The sequence below is a fragment of the Talpa europaea genome, assembly GCF_964194135.1.
Source record: "Talpa europaea genome assembly, chromosome: 3".
NCBI classification, from domain to species: Eukaryota; Metazoa; Chordata; class Mammalia; order Eulipotyphla; family Talpidae; genus Talpa; species Talpa europaea.
In genome coordinates, this window is record NC_140069.1 from 91,633,811 (window position 1) to 91,652,896 (window position 19,086).

The window sequence follows — 19,086 nt, forward strand, 5'->3', positions numbered from 1 at the left end:
TAATTAGTGTTCCATAAAATGAAAACAAACAGAGAAAGAGATCTCCTTCCCTCTAATGTTATTTAAGGAAAGTCTACATAAAACTGCTAGGCAGTATATATACAGCACATTTTAAGGAACTGGAATAACATACATAAGAAAGCTCTCCATTCTGTAGGGACTAATTATTCAGTTTATTCTTTCAGCCTATTTGTCATGTCTACTTTCTATTTCATTAGTCAAAATATAGAAACTGGACAAAGACTGAAATTAAACCCTATTTTCAACTTTTTACTGATGTTTTAGAGCAAAGGTTTTATTGGGGACCCAGTTCCTAGAAAAATCAGACAATTCCCAGTGAAGTCTCTCATTGTGTTCCATAAGCCCACAAACATGTCTTCCCTAAAACTCGCTGTAGGATTCTGGTGATTAGATTCATTGGCTCCTTTTATTTCTAGTTCTCTTGACTTACTATACTGACTCTTTTCTACACTCTCTTTTCCAACTTGAGACACACACATTTCTGAATTATTTTATGTAATCATCCCAACTTGTTCAACGATAACACCATCATTTTATAACAATTATTTTGTAATATTAGCTTTACTAACTGAATCAAAATAATATAATTTCTCCCTAAGTACATGTCCCTTAATGTATTTGATAGCTATCTGACCTAAATTAGGCTCTTTATAAACAATTATTCAGATAACATAAAAATAAGTTTCTAGGGCCTCCCTGGTGGTGCAGCAGGTTGAGCGCAGCACTGTGAAGCTATCTGCAGCCTCCATGGCGCTGGTTCCATTCCCGCCCAGGGAGATTCCCACATGGCACAGCAGACCTCTCCCAACTCACCCGCTACTCCTCTCAGCAGTATATTTCGGTCCTTCTGCCTGTTCTGCTCCCCGCTCTGTCTCTGATGGATTCTCTCACCCTCCCACGCCTCTGGCCTGTACCCCGGTGCTTGCATAAATAAATAAATCTTTAAAAATAAATCAATAAAATTAAAAAAAAAGTAAGTTTCTACATCTTTGGCCTTCCAACTCCCTGCTAAGCCTCTGTAGCTGTTACTACTCTATTCACATGTTAAGAAAAAATAACATGTGTGTGTACAATTGTACATGAAATGTATATGATCCATGTGTTTTTCACATTAGGTTACATAGTCTTTAATTACTTTAATTACTCATCAGGAAGATGAGTAATGTTTGGCATATAAATTTGTGTATAAGCCTACAGATTAGTACTTGGTATTAGTGTAGTGGGCAGCATCAAGTACAGCTCTCAATGATCACCAGCTCCCAGCATTTAGGTCCCCATGTAATTACCTCCCTGACTATGGGTGAACTCACTATTTGCTTCTAATTCATAAAATGCAGTAAAGGTAATAGTATATTACTTGGAAATTATTAAGAAAGACTGACTTTTGCCTTGGTTCTCTCTTACTTGTTCTTATGTTGTGAGATGCTCTAAAGACAGGTGCCATGACAAGCAACAGAAGAGTGAATAACCAAGGCTTCCATGCAAAACTCAGAGGAAATGACTTCTTTTAACAGCCAGCTAAGTGAGTTAAGATGCATATTACTCCCTGCAGAGCCTCAATAGTACTACAGCCTTGAGAAAAAACCAGACTCAGAATCCCCAGAGTCTGAGATAATAAATGTTGTTTTAAGTCTCTAAGTTTTGGGGTAATTTGCTATGCAGTAATACCTAACTGATGTATTGTTAAAAGATTTAATTCATTAAGAATTTTCCATGTCCATTTTCATCCATGAAGTTGCTTCTTTTATTCAAAAGAAAATTAAGGGAGATCTGAGCAGAAGTTTGTATCAAATATTCCATTTCATTTAGATGTGTGTGAGTATAATACAGTACTGTCAATCTCTCTAATGAGTATGCCAAAGAAGCTAGCCAAACTCCCTTAACGGTTTTGTTTTTCAAGCTTACACAATTTTGAAAAGATACTATCTTTTATGACCTTCATATTTTCCCAAAGATTGACTAAGTTTAAACAATAAAAGCCAAAACAATATTGAAAGTAAAAAATATTTAGTCTCATCAGCATTCCCACATCAAAAAAAGCCTGATTACTCTGAACAGGGTATTATGGATTTCTGTAAATGGATCTGGTGTTTGGTGTGCATGCCACATGATTTAGTGCAATGGAAAGAACTGTGCACTCAGTAAATAACTCCCAGTTAAATCCCAAGAAATTGCTCACTACATGTAGGAAGTCAGTTTTCAGTCTATCCTCCCCCAAAATATTTTTTTTTAAATATGTGTTTTACTCTTTGATACTATTGGACTACCCATTCTCCAATCATTATGCACACTTGAATGACTCATGAGTGACAGGCATAGAATAAGCAGGGAGTTCTTAAGAGGAAAAGATTGGTGTCAGTTTATCCCACAAATCCAGGAGTATAAAGTCTGTTAGCACAAAGTTATCCTAGAGCAGCTTGTTCATAATATTTCTTAATGTTTCATTTTGAATTCATCTGAGGTAATTATGGAGAGATTTATAGTCAAGGATGTTTTCTGGATGTCCTTTACAGTACACACAAAACCTTCCAGGCCCAGACAACAGAGGACAATAGTTTTGAACTAATCAAGAACTGGTTTATACTTTGTGACAGAAGATCAATTTACACCATTTTATCTAATTTAATGTTGTTGCCAAACGATTTCATTTCATTATTCCACATCCTATTTTGGAGGTTTGTAGAGGATTCTCATAGCCCTTTACAAATAATTAGTTAAAAAAAAAAAAAATGACAGAACTACTTTTGTAAGTTTCTTCCTTTTTTGTACTCCTGCCAGAGCTGCAGTTTTAAGAACAGAATAAGAGGCCATTCAGGCAAAGGGAGAGAGTAATGGAACTCCTTTGCTTTACTGTGTTATCTCTCCAGAGCTTATTTTTATCAGCTCTGCCTACGGAAACATCCATTCCAATGAACCCAAGTTGTAAAAATACTCACTAACCCAAATATCATTTTCCAAAGTCCTATTTCCCACATTTCAAACCCAATAGAGGAAAAATTCATAGAAGACAGGAAAAAGAGAAAATGGATACATATTATCTGTCATGGTAACTTGCTTAGTATTTTCTTTAATCTTTCTCTGATGGATATTAAATGCCCCCGATATGGACTACACATTTTGTGTTGACCTCAAATTCTGTGTTGAAATCCTAATGCCCAATGTGATGGTACTAAGAACTGATATCTTTGGGGATGTTTCAGTCAAGAAAGTAGAATTCTTGTGAAGAGGATTAGTGCTCTTATTTAAAAAGAGCCCAGAGAAACTTCAACCACTTCTTCCAGGAAATATATGAGGAAATAGTAATTTGCAGCTTGCATAACTGACACCCTGATATTAGACTTTCAGTCTTCTCAATTATGAGAAACAAATGCCTGATGTCATAGGCCTCCCAGACTGTGGTTCTGTTTTAGTAACAGAGCAGACCATATCAACTCCCTCATTGTCTTCTATTTTATTAAATTGTCAAAAACAAAAAGAAGAGTTCCCTCTCAGAATGATAATAAAACCTATGAACTATAATGATTAATTTCTCAAGGGAAAAACAACATAGTGTTGTTCCTCTCACATCAGAAGAGCAAAGAAAACCCAAGGTGACTTCCAGAATTTCATGTGTCAGTGGGAGATGTTCAGTGGTGTCATCTGACACAGCCTGCCCATCTGTGTCTCCATCCAGTATTCCAACAGAAGTTTTAATACAGAAGTTCTGATTTCTACATTTCAAAATGGAGCCTAGAAAACTTCTATTACTTGTCAAAGTCATATAATTAGTTTTGCATTGAGAGTACCTGCCTGCTTCCATCTCTAAAGGCCTGAAAATGTAAAATATAAAGGTTAAATAAAAACCTGCCACAGAATTTTATGAATTGAAAGATGTCAAAAATTTTGGTATCATAAAAGTCACATATATTCTCACAAATATTTGTCAGTCATGATAAAAACAGTTCAGGCTTTACCAGAATAAAAACTACACATTCAAAGACACTGCCTTGATAATTCAGAAATACTAAGTCTCTATAGGTCCATTGCTCTATCATCGGAAATAGATTTTCAAGTAAATAGAACACGTTCCCCAAACACATAATTATGGCATTAACTATAATGATGACTTACATAGCAAATCTGGGTTAACAGGATGATTGGATAGTAATATTCCTTGCACAGAATTATTTAAAATAATAGTTAAAAATTCTTAGATCCTGATTACAAAATAGTGGTTTCCAGAGAACAAGTGAAAGGGGTATTGGGGAATAGCTAGAGATGGTCAATTTGATAGAAATGAGTATTTTTGAAACTTTGATGATGGGTTTAGTGTTGGTATTTACATATATCTAGGTGTGAAGCTGTATTGCTAAAGCTTAAGGTGGAACTATAACCCAATGGCAAATCATTAAAAAAAAAAAAAGTTTAGGGGCCTCCCCTGGTGGCGCAGCAGTTGAGCGATGGGCTGCAAAGCTGCCCGCAGCCTCTGCAGCACCAGTTCGATCCCCGGCCGCTGGTGAGGGTCCCACATGGTGCGTAGACCTCTCCTGCCGCGCCTGCTGCTCCCCTCAGCAGTGTATTTCGTCGGTCTGCCTGTTATGTTCCCCGCTACTCTGGTGAATTCTTTCACCCTCCCGTGCTTTTGACTGTACCCAGTGCTTGTATAAATAAATAAATCTTTAAAAAAAAATAAGTTTAAAAAGGAACTAAGATTCTTTATCATGATTAAACTATAAAACCTGTTTATGTTATGTCTATATGGTTATTTCAGCAAGAGGGATTAGACCTGATTTAAATTCACAAATTATAATGATAAATTCATGCTGTATATCTAGTCTCCAGTATAAATTTCCAATCTTTCCCAATTTATTTACTAAGATGAAAATAAGTATCAGGTTAAAAAAAAACAGGGAATTTTATATAAGTTGTCATGTGACCTTTAAGTCAAAGCTACCCATAAACAGCTTATCTTAAATTATAAATGTTTTTCAAAAATCTTGAAAAACTTGAATGTATGACCTGACACCACAAAATACAGGTAAGAAAATATAGGCACGACACTCCATGCCAGATTTCAGAGATATCTTTGTGGATTTGCCTTGAGCAATAAGGATAACAAAAGAGAATATAAATAACTGGCACTAGATCAAACTAAAAAGCATCTGCACAGCAAAAGAAACCATCACTAAAACAACAAGACACTGAATGGCAGAAAATATCTGCAAACCATACATCTGAAAATGGACTGAATTCAATGACCTACAAAAAAAAAAAAATAAATCATACAACTCAGCAAAAAGAAAAGAAATAATCCAATCAAAATATGGGCAGAAGAGTCAAATAGGCACCTCTCCAAAGAAGACATACAGATGGCCAACAGGTACATGTTCAACATCAGTTATTGTCAGGGAATGGAAATCAAAACCACAGTGAGATGTCACCTCTCACCTGTGAGAATGGCCCATATCGAAAAGGCCAAAGACAAGGGCAGATGAGAATGGGAAGAAAAAGGAACACTTGTACACTGTTGGTGGGAACTTAGGCTGGTCCAGTCCCCATGATAAACAGTATGGAGGTTTCTCAAAAGATTACAAATGTATCTGCCATGTGATCCAGCAAGTCTATTCCTGGGTATCAATGCACGCACGCACACACGCACACATACACACGCGCACGTGCGTGCACACACACACACACACACAGGAAAACATACCAACATACCCTCCTCCCATGTTCACTGCAACGCTATTTACAATAATAAGGTATGGAAACAAACTATATGCCCAAAGACAGATGAGTGGATCAGGAAGGTTTTACTTACACACACACACACACACACACACACACACACACACACACACACACACAATGAAGTACTACTCAGCTATCAAAAAAAGGTGAGCTCTTGCCATTTGTGGCAACACTGATTAAGCTGGGAGCGGTAATTCTAAGCAAAACAAGTCAAAATAAGACAGACAAATACTAAATAGTATCATTTATATGTGGAATATAAAGAAACAAAGGGTTAAAGGGGATCCAAGTACCGACATCAGAAAGCTGACTATACAACTGAGACCCTCAGACAAGCAAGTGCAGGGGGAAAGGCAAAAGCAAAGCAGGGAAGGAGCACTATGGGCTATGATAGAGGAAGGTTGTCTTGGTTATGGGTGCCGCATGGTTACAAAACCTGAGGAGGAGATGCTACACTTCTAATATATGAACAACAACATAAACCAATGTTACAGCAAAAAAAAAAAAAAAGAAATTTTAAAAATGCTTAGAAGTTATTAATGTTTTATGATGACTAGAATATTTTAAAATCAATTTTGAAATAAAGTTAATACTTTACTACAATGATCTAGCTAAGGAACTTACCTATATTTAAAGCATTTCAGTTTCTTATATCATTAAAGGAAACATGGAGAAACTGAACTGAAATATCATACAATTAAATGCATTTATCAATGATTCAAGTCAATACTTGATCACCAAGATCATAGAACTTTCACAAATACTAAGAGGAAATCAGTCCTATCCTTTCCCAAATCAATTTTATCCAAAGTGTACAGAAAATACAAGCAACATCTAATTTATAAATAATATGAAATGAGAAACTATAGTTAATTAATTATATACTATATTCTGAACCAAAAAATTAATGAAGGACTGAAGCAACAGATTTCAACAAACACAGAAAGTCCTACATATGTGTGTAACTCTATACAAATACAAAGAGTTTTAACATCATGTATTTAAAAGGCTTAAGTAATTCTACTTAACTATAAACATCTTACACATCAACACTGAAATTATAGCCAAAAATCAAGACTATATACATTAACAGAAATACATACATAAGAAGGTGTTCATTAAACTGGAAATACCATTTGTACAGCACAGATATTAAACTCAATTCAATACATGTTCTACTCCAAGGAGGAGCTATCAAACAAACTGAAAACCTATCCAAAGAAAAGCAGTTAACGCTATCTCTGTCTTATGAAAAATGTTTACCTTATCAGAGACTTAAAAGGATACTTATTAATCATGTATGAAAACTCACTTGACTATCAAAGAGAAGGATTTGATAAGATAACAAAGTCCAATGTATTAACATCACAAAAAGTTGTATCTCAGAGCACAATGAAAAGTAAAAACCAGCACTCACTAAACAGAGAACTGATCCACCTTTTATATCTCACACATACTAATTTTGAGAGTGCCTGTTAAGTAGGCACTCAGTATTGGAGATATTGATTTAACTAGATGAACAAATTAGTACTGAAGTAGAAAAACACTGTGTGCAGAGATAGTGCCACATACAATGTATTTTTATATAGATTTATTTTCTTACATCACTGTTAAATTTTAGACAATATTTGATTTCCTCCCCTCAGGTATAGTCCCTTAGAGTTCTCCCACACTATAATCCATCATCACAGTCCCTTACACTCTTTCCCTCCCTCTCCCTTCACTCCCCCGCCTGGCTTCCCCACCCTCCTCTGGCTTTCCTCTCTGGCTTATCCGTTTTGAGAAGGGTTTTCCAAAGTCTTTTTTGTTTTGTTTTTTTGTGCTTTGTTTTGTTTTGTTTTGTTTTAATTTTATTTTTATATTCCCCATACAATTGCAACCTCCTTATTTTGACCCCAATTCCTCCTTTCCCCGCTCCCCCATAATGTGTCTCTGGTTCATAGTTGTTTGTTGATTTTGATTTTTTCTTTCTTATAGTTATTCTTTTGGAAACAACCCAAATGCCCAAAAATAGATGACTGGATCAAGAAGATGTGGTTCATATACACAATGGAATATTACTCAACAATCAAAAAAGAAACACATGCAATTTCCAAAATCTTTTTAAAGGGACATTAGTCCTATGAGTGTCTATGGTTAAAGGGTCACTGAAGCAAATGGAAAATACATGCTCCTTTTCCCCAATTTGGGGATTCAAATGCTCATTCACATGAAAGATTGTGAAAACCCTGTCAAAGTCTCACTCTATTCAGTGATGCCTCCCGAAATTTTTAAACACGGTCCCTCTTTAATGTCATATCTGATGACTATCCCAGGATAGTTGGATACATGCTCTTTAAGACAGAATTTTACACTGGACTTTGTTGGCTAAGTAAGAGTCAGCTCCACTTATATCTTTCAGGACAAAAGTAAGCTCTGTATTTTAAACATTCTCATCTATTTGGAACATTTTCACTATTTTTTTTAAAGGAAAGTCAAAGCAACAACTAAGTAAGCTATCTTTTAGCTTCCTAATGTCATAAGACATATCTTGAAAGCCTTGATGGATCATCTCCTTCCCAGTTTTAGCAGAGACATGAATTAGGTCAATGTTTGCTCAATATAACAAGGGTCAGATACCACAAAAGGCTGTAAATATTTCTCCATTCCAACAAGGCCACTTTTTCAGTCAGGGCGCCTTTACTTGTATAGAGTTGCATAAATATTCACTGTACTTCACTTCATAAATGTGTAAAGTATGCTGGATGTGCAAAAATGAATAGTTTTCCATTAAGTATGCATTCTAAAATGGTTAACAGGTATAGCAAATAAAAGAGCTACAATTATATTTGAATTTCAGAACAACAAAAAATTTTAGTGAAATTTATTTCATGTAATAATTGGGAACACAAAAAGATTCTGAATAAAATTAAGACAAATAGAAAAAGGGCTTATAATAGAAGTAAACTGGCAGAAGAGAGAATTTCAGAAGTAGAAGAGTGAAATGTACAATCACCCAATTAGAAAGAGAAACAAGACAGAAGAAAAATGAGGAAACTGAAATTTAACTGTATTACCAAACACAAATCCAGTTAAAATTGAATTTCAAATTCCAAATTTGTGATATACTTAAAATTTTCTGAATTTAAATTTGTGTAATCTGTGTTTTAATTTGCTAAATCTGGCAATCATACATGGGCTACCAAGCATGAGATTATCTGCCAATTTCCCTCTTTTTATCACAACTCAAAACACTTGTTTTTTCTTTCTTCTCCTATAGATTCTACCTACTACAGAAATATGAATCATTTTTACTTATCATAACCTCTTTGTTTTTAACGAAATCAAGTTCTCACCATTGAAACTGTAGTCTACAGAACATTCACTCTGAAAAGACTAACATTTTACCTACCTGTGGGTAATATATGAGAAGACCATAGAGTAAAATATTTCTTTTTCTCACTTCATTTGCAAATTTCCTAATCTGCATTAGATTTTCCATTTTCTGACCAAAAGGTTCTGATTTACAATCAAGAAAATGCACCTGCAAAATAATTAAAACACTGACAATTAGAACACTATTCCCTTTGCTTTGAAAAACATAACATTAAAGAAACCCAAAACACATTAATATTACACTTTTTTACAAATTTGTGTTAATTTCTGGTTAATCATTTCAAGTCATATTTAATAATATCAATGAATCCTCTTTTACAAAAACAGAAGCAGTAAACACTCATTAAAAATACAATAAAAAAAAGTGACATGTTAATATTTTATTTTGACCGGTGTCACCGTCAAATGTATTAAAACCATGATTCCATCAATTCATTCAAATTAATAATTTGAGTTTGAAACTAGGCTAATTATGTTTTTCTGTATCTATATAAAATAGTGTATATATATTTAAGTGTATATAAAGAAACTAAAACTTGAAGAAATATCTAAGTACATAAGTATATGATTTTAGAAGAATCCTTTTTGAAGTAATTAATAATTAGTAGTCTAACAAATAAGGATGTCTTTCTTAAAGAAAATTCAGAAAACTTTATATAGTATTTTTAGTGTTTTTCTTGAAATTATGCAAATGACTTTTTTAAAACATTTTTCATTTAAATTATAAGGGGTTCAGGGTGACCTTTGACTCAATGAACAAATCATTGAGGGTTTTTTTTTTTTTTTTTTGTAGGACCCTCGCCGGTGGCTAGGATCGAACTGGCGCTACAGAAGCTGCGGGCAGCCTCGCAACCCAGCGCTCAACCGCTGCACCAGGGGAGGCCCAAAATCACTGAGTTTTTAGGGAACTCTTTGTCTTTTATGGAACATAACAGTCAAAAAAACAAGCAACTTAAACTCAAATGCACATATATTATAAGTACTCTTTCATAATATCAAATTAATACAAAAAAACTCAGGAATTATAATTATATATACTAGAAACATTTAAAAATATTCTCACCCTGATACTCATACTATTCCTATCCCTTCCCTTCCTTTCTGCTCATTCATTTCCTGAAGGCTGGCAAGGCAGGGGGTCTGGCCCCAGGAGCAACGGGGCCCCTTAGCCCCCCAGGAATCTCTACACATTTTTTTCTAGGCTCCCTCTGGCTTTCCTCTTGGTCTCACCTCTTCTGTAGTCACTCAACCTCACGTAATCATCCTCCAGTCTGGTGTTGCATGACATCGCCCTTATATCCCTGTCCTCTAGGCGCAGGTGCGTACACTTATGCATGCGTGCACCCCCATGCTCCAGGTGTCTACAATCAGGCATCTGTGCCCCTCACCCATGCTCCCAAGTGCCTCCTGAATTAGCACAATCAAGGCCACAGATGATGGCCACAGAGGCTAGTGATGCAAAAAGCCTGATCCATTTACTTTACAACACCCTATAGAAAATACCCAACAAAACATCTATGTTCATAAAACAAAGGGATACGATTTTTTTCCACTCACTACACTGTATTTTGTTTTGCAGAAAAAAGTAGTTGTATAACATCCATTTTAAAACAGAATTATGTGATGATGTGAAACATGTATATTTTATCTAGACTCAATAACTTTCTTGGAACTTTCCATTAAATAGTTAGCTGAAGGCATACACATACATACACATACAGCTATATCATCCTGAAATCTCAGGTGAAATTTCAACTTTCTAGGAAGCACTGTTTCCAGTAAAGATACAGGCTGGAAGAATCATGAATAGATTACAAACACTTGGCCTTCCTTCAGCATAATTTAACTTGCAAAACTGTCCCCTAGCTAGGACCTGGAAGCTGATTCACATGAGTTGCATCAAGATGGGTTCCTTCCCATTTGTAGATCAGGCCTGCTAAAAAAAAATGGCAGGAACACCACCTGTGGTCTCCTCTCTTCACCCCTGAGAAGCCAAACAGGGTGTGGGGAAGAAAAAGCAGCTCCTATACTAACATGAAATAAAGAGTTCAAGAGTGAAAGCTGAAGAGACTATTGAATCTCTGCTGAGCCATTTTTCTTGTATTTTTTTTAATAAAGTTGGGCAAATTAGTGTTACAAATTCTACTTCTAGTCTTAGGAGTTTGAAATATCAAGCTGAACTTAAAATTGCTGGCAGTGGGCTTGCCAACAAAAAAACAGGCTAATTCTCCAACTCAAGGCAATTTTGGAAATTGCTGTTATGGTACCGATCTAAGCCCCATACCATCTGGACTGGACAGCACTGTTTGGGGTTAAACGCTTCATGATACTATTTCACTTTAACTATTAATTACCTGTACTGTTTGGATAGTGTGAAACACCAGTGGCCACAAACAGAATGCCCTGGAGTTCTGTAATGCATAACCTAGGTAACCTTGTCACCAGTCAGAATAGATAACTAAACAGACATTTCTTGTTTGATATGAGTTTTCCTGCCAAAATTTGAGTTCTGAAAATTCTCACACTGAGAGGGATGGGGGGGGGAGTTTGTGGAAAAAATAGCACAAAGTGCAGAAAAGATAAGACCATTCTAACTTGTAGTTACAACTCCATAGAGAACTAAACTGCAAAGAAATGCAAAGTAGAAATGTCAGTAACAAGTTAATTGGAGAAAAAATGATAGATATGATGCAACGGGGATGAAGCGCTACACCATGAAGCTGCCATTAGGTTGGCCCAGGAGGAAATGGAGCCGCCAGGGCTGGGGAGCAACTCTGGGAAGTCAGAACTGAGAACAGGTGTTCATTTGTAATTTTCCTAAAAGAGCCTAAAATTAATTTTTAATGTCTGTTAATTACATTAATTATTCATTGTGAAAGTAAATAATAACTTTGGGAGATTAAAAATGGTAGAACTAAAACTCTAGATAAGAATAAATTATATTGGAATGAGAATGCTCAATGGATAATTAATGAGTGCTAAAACTATGTTTTGTTATGCAGGACAGAAATTAGAAACCTTACCGTTGGTTAACTTATAATTATGTATATTTAAAAAGTAGTGTTATTTAATTAAAGCTATATATGACTAAATTTTATAGTTTCTGAGTTTACAGAGGGAGAAAGGGATTATGTGTAACAATGCAGCAAGACATAGGGGAAAACAAAGTAGCAAAACAACTGGCCAACAATACTAAGGAAAACAAAATAAACTTGTAGAAAGAAAGAGTAAAAAAAAAAGTAATCATTTAACTCTTTCATAAATTTAACAGTGAGTATTAGATTGGATTTTTAAGAAAAATATTATATTATGCTAATTGTAAGATAAATTTACTAAGAAAACTACCCTGAAAATCATAAAAATAAAAGATTTAACATGTAAATACTACCAAAACTGAAGGTTATAGAAATATGACACAATAGACTTTGAGATAAAAATGTATATATAAAGAGGAACAGTACATAATACCAATAAACAACGAAAATTATAGTAATCAAGCTTATTTAGTACTAAGAACATGGCTTTGAATATACACAAAGCAAAACAACTGACTGCATTATGAGAAAACTGTTTCCAAAAGCATAAACATAGAGGGATGTTTCCTTGTACTTCTCTTACGAAATAATAAAGTGATGAAACAAAGATTCCTTTAAAAATAATGTCACAAATGCTTCTGTTTCTAGGGAGCAGTCAAGTTTAGGGCTTTTTTCTTTCCTTCCAAGATTATAATTACATCTGTTTTTCTGACTGTACTTATGTAGGAAACTGGGCATAGAAGCTGATGTCACATGTATATTATATGAACCTAACTTCCTTAAACACAAGTCACATAGTAATTTTTCTTACAGAAAAATTGTAGCAAAAACCTCAAGGTTTAACTGAAGGACATGGTATCATATTTTAAAATTTCTTACCAAGTTATGAGATTCCAAACAGGGATTGGACATTTTTAACTCTAGCTACAGATCTACTAGATACAAAATACCCTAGCTTCTCAGGAAGAAAACATCAATGGCATTTAAAAAGAAATCAGTAGACCAATGCTGCTCACCATTGATTGCATCAGTTTTAAAAATGGTGCATACAGGGGACTGTGGTGATGGTGCACAGGTGCATTGGTGAAGGAAATTCTATGGAGACTACACCTGAGCGGGTGGGTGGGGGAAGTAAATATTGTTAAAAATGAACAATGATGTAAAAAATAAAAAAAATTAAAAAATGAATAAACAAAATAAAAACTGGTGCATAAAAGTGAGTTCTGTGTAAGTTGTTTACATATGCACAAGGTGTCTTAGTTATCCCACCAAACCAAAGTACTTAAGTTATAAGGAAACTGAGACATGAAATAGCAGGACATGGAAAAATACAAGTCCTTTTCCAGAATACTTAGCAAGTACAGAACACTATGCTAGGTGATATAATTAACTTTTAAAGAGACTCAGATGTGGATCTTGACCTTATGAAATACATAATTATATGAAAAGATCCTAAGGTAAAAAATAGGATGTATTTCAAAATGCACTTTCACCAAATAAGAAGGTCTAATGACTCCATGAAAAAAATAGAGGACAATCTTTAGTGGAAGTACTTCCTAATACAAATACAGTAAAACAGAATCATATACTTTACACAGTGCTATTAATTTTGAACTTCTAAAATATACAAAATACTTACCAGTTCCAGGAAAAAGTTCAGTTGATATAGTCACACAATCAATTTTAAGTTTAAAAATAGGGAAGTTTATCTAACCACAGGAGGAGGTTGCAAAATGACCATGGTAGTTCAGGGAAAATGTAAATGTTTTTGCCTTAATAAAACAAAATTACGCCTGTCCATGTTTGCGTCCATTGAAATGTGGCAATACATTTCATTTAGGTTAAGTTCCGTAGATTTTCTTATAACTACATCAGGTTGATATTCTTTGATCTCCTCTACTCTGTTCACTAATTTGCTATATAAATATTATGGTAAAAACAGAATCACCCATTTAGGATATCATTTTTAAGTTATGTATGTATATAAAAATGACAAGTATTTCTTCCTCCAATCCCCCCAAATGTCTTTTAGGTTTTAAAAAAGGTAGCAAATTTCCACCTATCAAATACTAAACTACTTAAACATTTAACATGTGGATAACTTCACGCCTTTGTGGGTGGGCGAGATTTCTGGCACTTGCAGTTTGGAAAAGGCTCCTCTGTACCTTATGTCCTGTACATTCAGTTCTACTCATGCTTTATATTTGTCTAGTAACCATTTAATATATTCCCAGTCCTGGGTGAGTTCCAATTAATTTTTTATATTTTAAAATGTGATTTTCACTTGTCTCTCAGGACAGGTATGTTAATTAAAAGGCAATAATTATTATTGAGTATGCAGTATACTATTCTTCAGTTTTATTTAAAGGAATATTCAGAGATATTCCATAAGCCCATATTTAATACTTCCATCTCTTTCTAAGGTCCATGTTCATAGGCGAGCCTGAAATGGGAGTTAGAATACATAGTAGGAAGGAAATAGATTATGTTTATTTGACTAATAAGAAAGTAAATTTGTAAAGCTGAAGTTTATATCCAAATAAAGCACTGCTTGTCTAATGCCCACCAAAGTGGAAGGAAGGATAGACAAAATAAAAGCTCTGTAATTATCAAATAACTGAGTTAGAAAGAACTGGAAGATAGACCAGAGATTCTCTGACCCCACACAATAGATATACATAATTATCTACATATGTGTACAGAAAAGTAAGCTGTATGAATTAGGCCTAAAATCTTCAAAACATCACTTTTCAAAAGAAGTATGAGGGAAATCTAATAACTGATGGAACTGGCCAATACTAGAACATCAAAGTGAGAGTTTATCTTAAGGATTGAAAAAAAAGTTTACAAAAACTCATCTCACTTCAACTGTTGTTGAATTACATGGAGACTATTAAAAAATTACTTTAATTTAATGAATCGTACTTTTAAAAAAGAAAAAAGAACAAGGTTTTAATATTGAATCACCTCATTTTAGAACATTTAAATCAATGCCATCATAAAATTCAACTTATAATTCTGATGAATAGAAGCTAATTAAATTATAAGCTATCATGGAAACTCCAAGCAAATGCTTCACAACTCATTTATAAATTTTAACAAAATAAAATACCAGCAAAACTAGTAGATTGAGAAATGACACTTAACAAAAGGTAGTAAATAAAATAAATAGTATTTTGACTTCAAACATTAACCATACAAAAGACTTAAATGCTTTCATTAATTCAAAGAATTAAAAAGTAAATGAGTTTTATAATATCAGTGAAATGCTATATTTGTGTACACATTTTGTTTCAGATCCTTATTTAAAAGATCAAAGACATTAACAAAACCAGAACTTCACATTTTATAGTCAGTAGAAAAACCAAATGTTGTTTTAAAAATGTAAAACAAAACCCTCAAAATGACTATTTTTTCAGATTATTTAACATGGTAGTTTCTCCTATAAGAACATAACTTTGCTAATGTTGTATTATGGCATAGCTGTCATAAACATTACATACATCTACATTTAACATAAACATCTGTACCATCTGTAACTAATTTTAAAATCAAAAGTTAAAAACAATCCCAATGATTAATATGAAGCATCAATTTCATTAGCTAACGTTATTTAAAACAAATAAATCTATGGTTATTTTTCTCTGAGAAAAATTGTCAGAGAATATAAATCACTAAAATAAAGTTATTTAAAAAAAGCAGGCATGTGATTCTTCACTAAGTTTAATAGGTCATCTTTTTATAATTAAGTGACTTGTCAAAATTTTATATTGATGAACATCAATGTGTGAAAATAATCATACTGAGCCCAGCTTAAGTTTGTACCCAAGTGGGAATAACTGATACCATATTTACCTTACTACCTTAAGTAAAAGAATATAAAAACTATTTGAAAGAAGGATATTTAAGACATGATATACTAGGCAAAAAAAGGACATTACTGAGAGTTTAGAAAGACGTAAAGTGAGCCATATAATTGCCCCACCTATAGCCTCTAAACAGTTTCTAGGGCCTCCCTGGTGGCACAAGAGATTAAGATGCAACCTATGAAGCTCATGGCAGTCACTGCAGCACGAGTTTGATCCCCGGCCAGGAAGCTACCCACATGGAGCAGCAGACCTCTCCTGACTCACCCAGCAGTGTATTTCAGTCAATCTGCCTGTTCTGTTCCTCACTCTGTCTCTGGTGAATGCTCTCACAACTCTGGCCTGTACCCCAGTTCTTGTATGTATAAATAAAAATAAATCTTTAAAAAAAAAAAAACAGTTTCCAGACAATGTCACATCATTAGATCATTAGTGGTGGGAGTCTTGTTTAAGAACCTAGGGAAAGGTGATGAGCGCTTACAAGGCAAAGTGTCAGAGAAGAAAGGCATTCCAAACAAGAATTCTGAAGATTATCACTGAAACTCACATATTCAGGCAACTATTGATCAGAGCATGTATTTGAGAAAACAATGTGGGTCAGGGAAAAGATACCCATAAAGACTAAAGGGAACACTGCCCAATGTACACCCAGGGTTGAGAATAGTGGTCACAGTCACCAGCAAGACTGGAAAACCTTAATATACTACATTAGGTAGTGAACTAATCAGGATTTTGCCTCAGTTGTAGGAAATGATTAGCCCCATAATTAGTACACAAATTAGTCCCACCTAATAAATCCTAAAAGCAGTTTCTAAGAGGATCAAAATGTTTAGATGAACTGTATCTTAGAACAAAGCTCAGAGAGAGCACAAACATAAAAAATAACAGATAACATTAAAGCAATTATCATGATGGCTTTGTATTTGCTTAAAAGGCTTTATGAAAGATTAGTACAGAAAAGGATATAAAATGTTCCTAAAGCTAATTTCTATAGATGAAAACATCTAAGATAAAACACAGAAAGAGGGGAGGTTGGGGGAGAGGAGGATATTAATAACAGATTAGACATTGCAGAAGAAAATATTAGTAAACTTGAAGACACAGCAATAGAAACCATGTAAAAAGATTTTAAAAAACTCAAAGAAAAGAGAAAAAATAAACATCATCAGTGAGATACAAATCGTCAAACAGCCTATTATGAGAGTAATTGGAGTTTACACCAGGTGAGAGAAGGGCAAAATAAACATGCCTGGTAAAATAATGGCTTAAAATTTCCCAAGTTATATAAAAATTTAAAACTCAGATAAAACTCTTTGAACACACACAGAGAAAATAATTCACAAGAATCTAAGGAACAAAAATATAACCAAAAGATGGAGATAAATACATTAATTAAAACTGTTTCAGTTACAGACAAAATAATAAAAGCACATACAGATATTAAAATGTGCATTTTAATTGTATCCCAAATATGCAAAACCTATGTTGATAAATAAAAAACACCCCATTATTTCACATTAAGCATATAACTAAATGATACACACATGAGATAAAAGATAAATGCTCATAAATTAGGCAAGGGAAATATATGTAAGGAATCCAAATTGGGAAAGAAGTAAAACCATCACTATTTGCAGATTACATGACAAATTATATAGAAAATCCTAAATATTCCACTAAAAAATAACTGAAACAGGGGCTTTCCAGGTGGCGCAGCAGTTGAGCACTGGGTTGCGAAACACAGGTTCGATCCCCGGCTGCTCCCCGGCTGCTCCCCGGCCACCTGAGGAGGGTCCCACATGGCGCGCAGACCTCTCCTGCCGCCCGCTGCTCCCCTCAGCAGTGTACTTCGGTCCTTCTGCCTGCTCTGCTCCCCGCTCTGGCCCTGGTAAATTCTCTCACCCTCCCACGCTTCTGACTGTACCCAGTGCTTGTATAAATAAGTAAATAAATCTTAAAAAAAAATAAAAAAATAACTGAAACAATAAATCAGTACAGTAAAGTGTCAGGTTACAAAATCAATTCATAAAAATCAGTTTCATCACTACACATAAACAATGAACTAGAAAAGAAGTCAAGAAAGCAATGCCATTTAAATCTCATTAGAAGAATGAAATACCCAGGGATAAACTTAACAAAGGAGGTGAAAGACATGCCAGACTTCAAAGTATACTACAAAACTATAATAATTAAAATAGTATGGTACTGTGTGTCAAAACAGACACACAGACCAACTGAATAGAACTGAGAGACCAGAAATAAGCCCACACTTATACAGACATTTAATATATGACAAAAAAGTAAGAAGTGTACATTGGAGAAAAGAAAATTTTCAATAAATTGTGTTAGAAAAACTGGACATGCAAAAGGATGACACTAGACCACCATCCCACACCACATCCAACATTAATTCAAAATGCATAAAATGCTTGCATATAAAGACTGAAGCCATAAAATACATAGAAGAAAACACAAGCAAAATATTTCACTACACAGACTTCAATGATGTCTTTGTGGATTTTTCCACAACATCAAGAGAAACAAAAGATTACAAAAACAATTGGGACTACATCAAACTGAAAGACTACTGCACAATGAAAGGTATTATCACTAAGGCAAAACAAAAAAATCCTACTGAATGCAAAAAATATTTACACCCCATACATATGACAAGTGGCTGACATACAAATATCTACAAAGAACTCATACAAATCAAAAGAAAGAAAACAACCCAATCAAAAAATAGGGAGAACTTAATAGACACATCTCCAAGAAAGACATAACACATGGCCAACAGGCACAGGAAAAAATGCTCATTGCTTATCATCAGGGAAATGCAAATCAAAAACATAATGAGATATCACCTCACACCTATGAGAATAGTCCCTATCAAAAAGACAGGAACAAGTGTTGGTGAGGCTATAGAGAAAGAGAAACCCTCTTACAATCTTAGTGGCAATGTAGATTAGTCCAGCTATGGAAACAGGATGGAGATTTCTTAAAATACTAAAAATAGATCTAGCATATGATCCAGCAATTCTATTCCTACATATCTACCC

The 19,086-nt window shown here is 34.3% G+C and overlaps 1 protein-coding gene across 3 annotated transcripts in view; it reads right to left on the reverse strand.

Moving 5' to 3' along the window:
- The window catches only part of CRPPA (CDP-L-ribitol pyrophosphorylase A), a gene marked incomplete at both ends in the record, with an annotated part of 256,119 nt that overhangs the window by 98,435 nt on the left and 138,598 nt on the right, over window positions 1-19,086 (reverse strand). For all 3 annotated transcript variants that reach the window (XM_084230762.1, XM_084230761.1, XM_084230760.1), the window contains one exon: window positions 9,143-9,274. In XM_084230762.1, coding sequence (XP_084086888.1) covers window positions 9,143-9,274 — 132 coding nt within the window. The remainder of the gene's footprint in view (window positions 1-9,142; window positions 9,275-19,086) is intronic.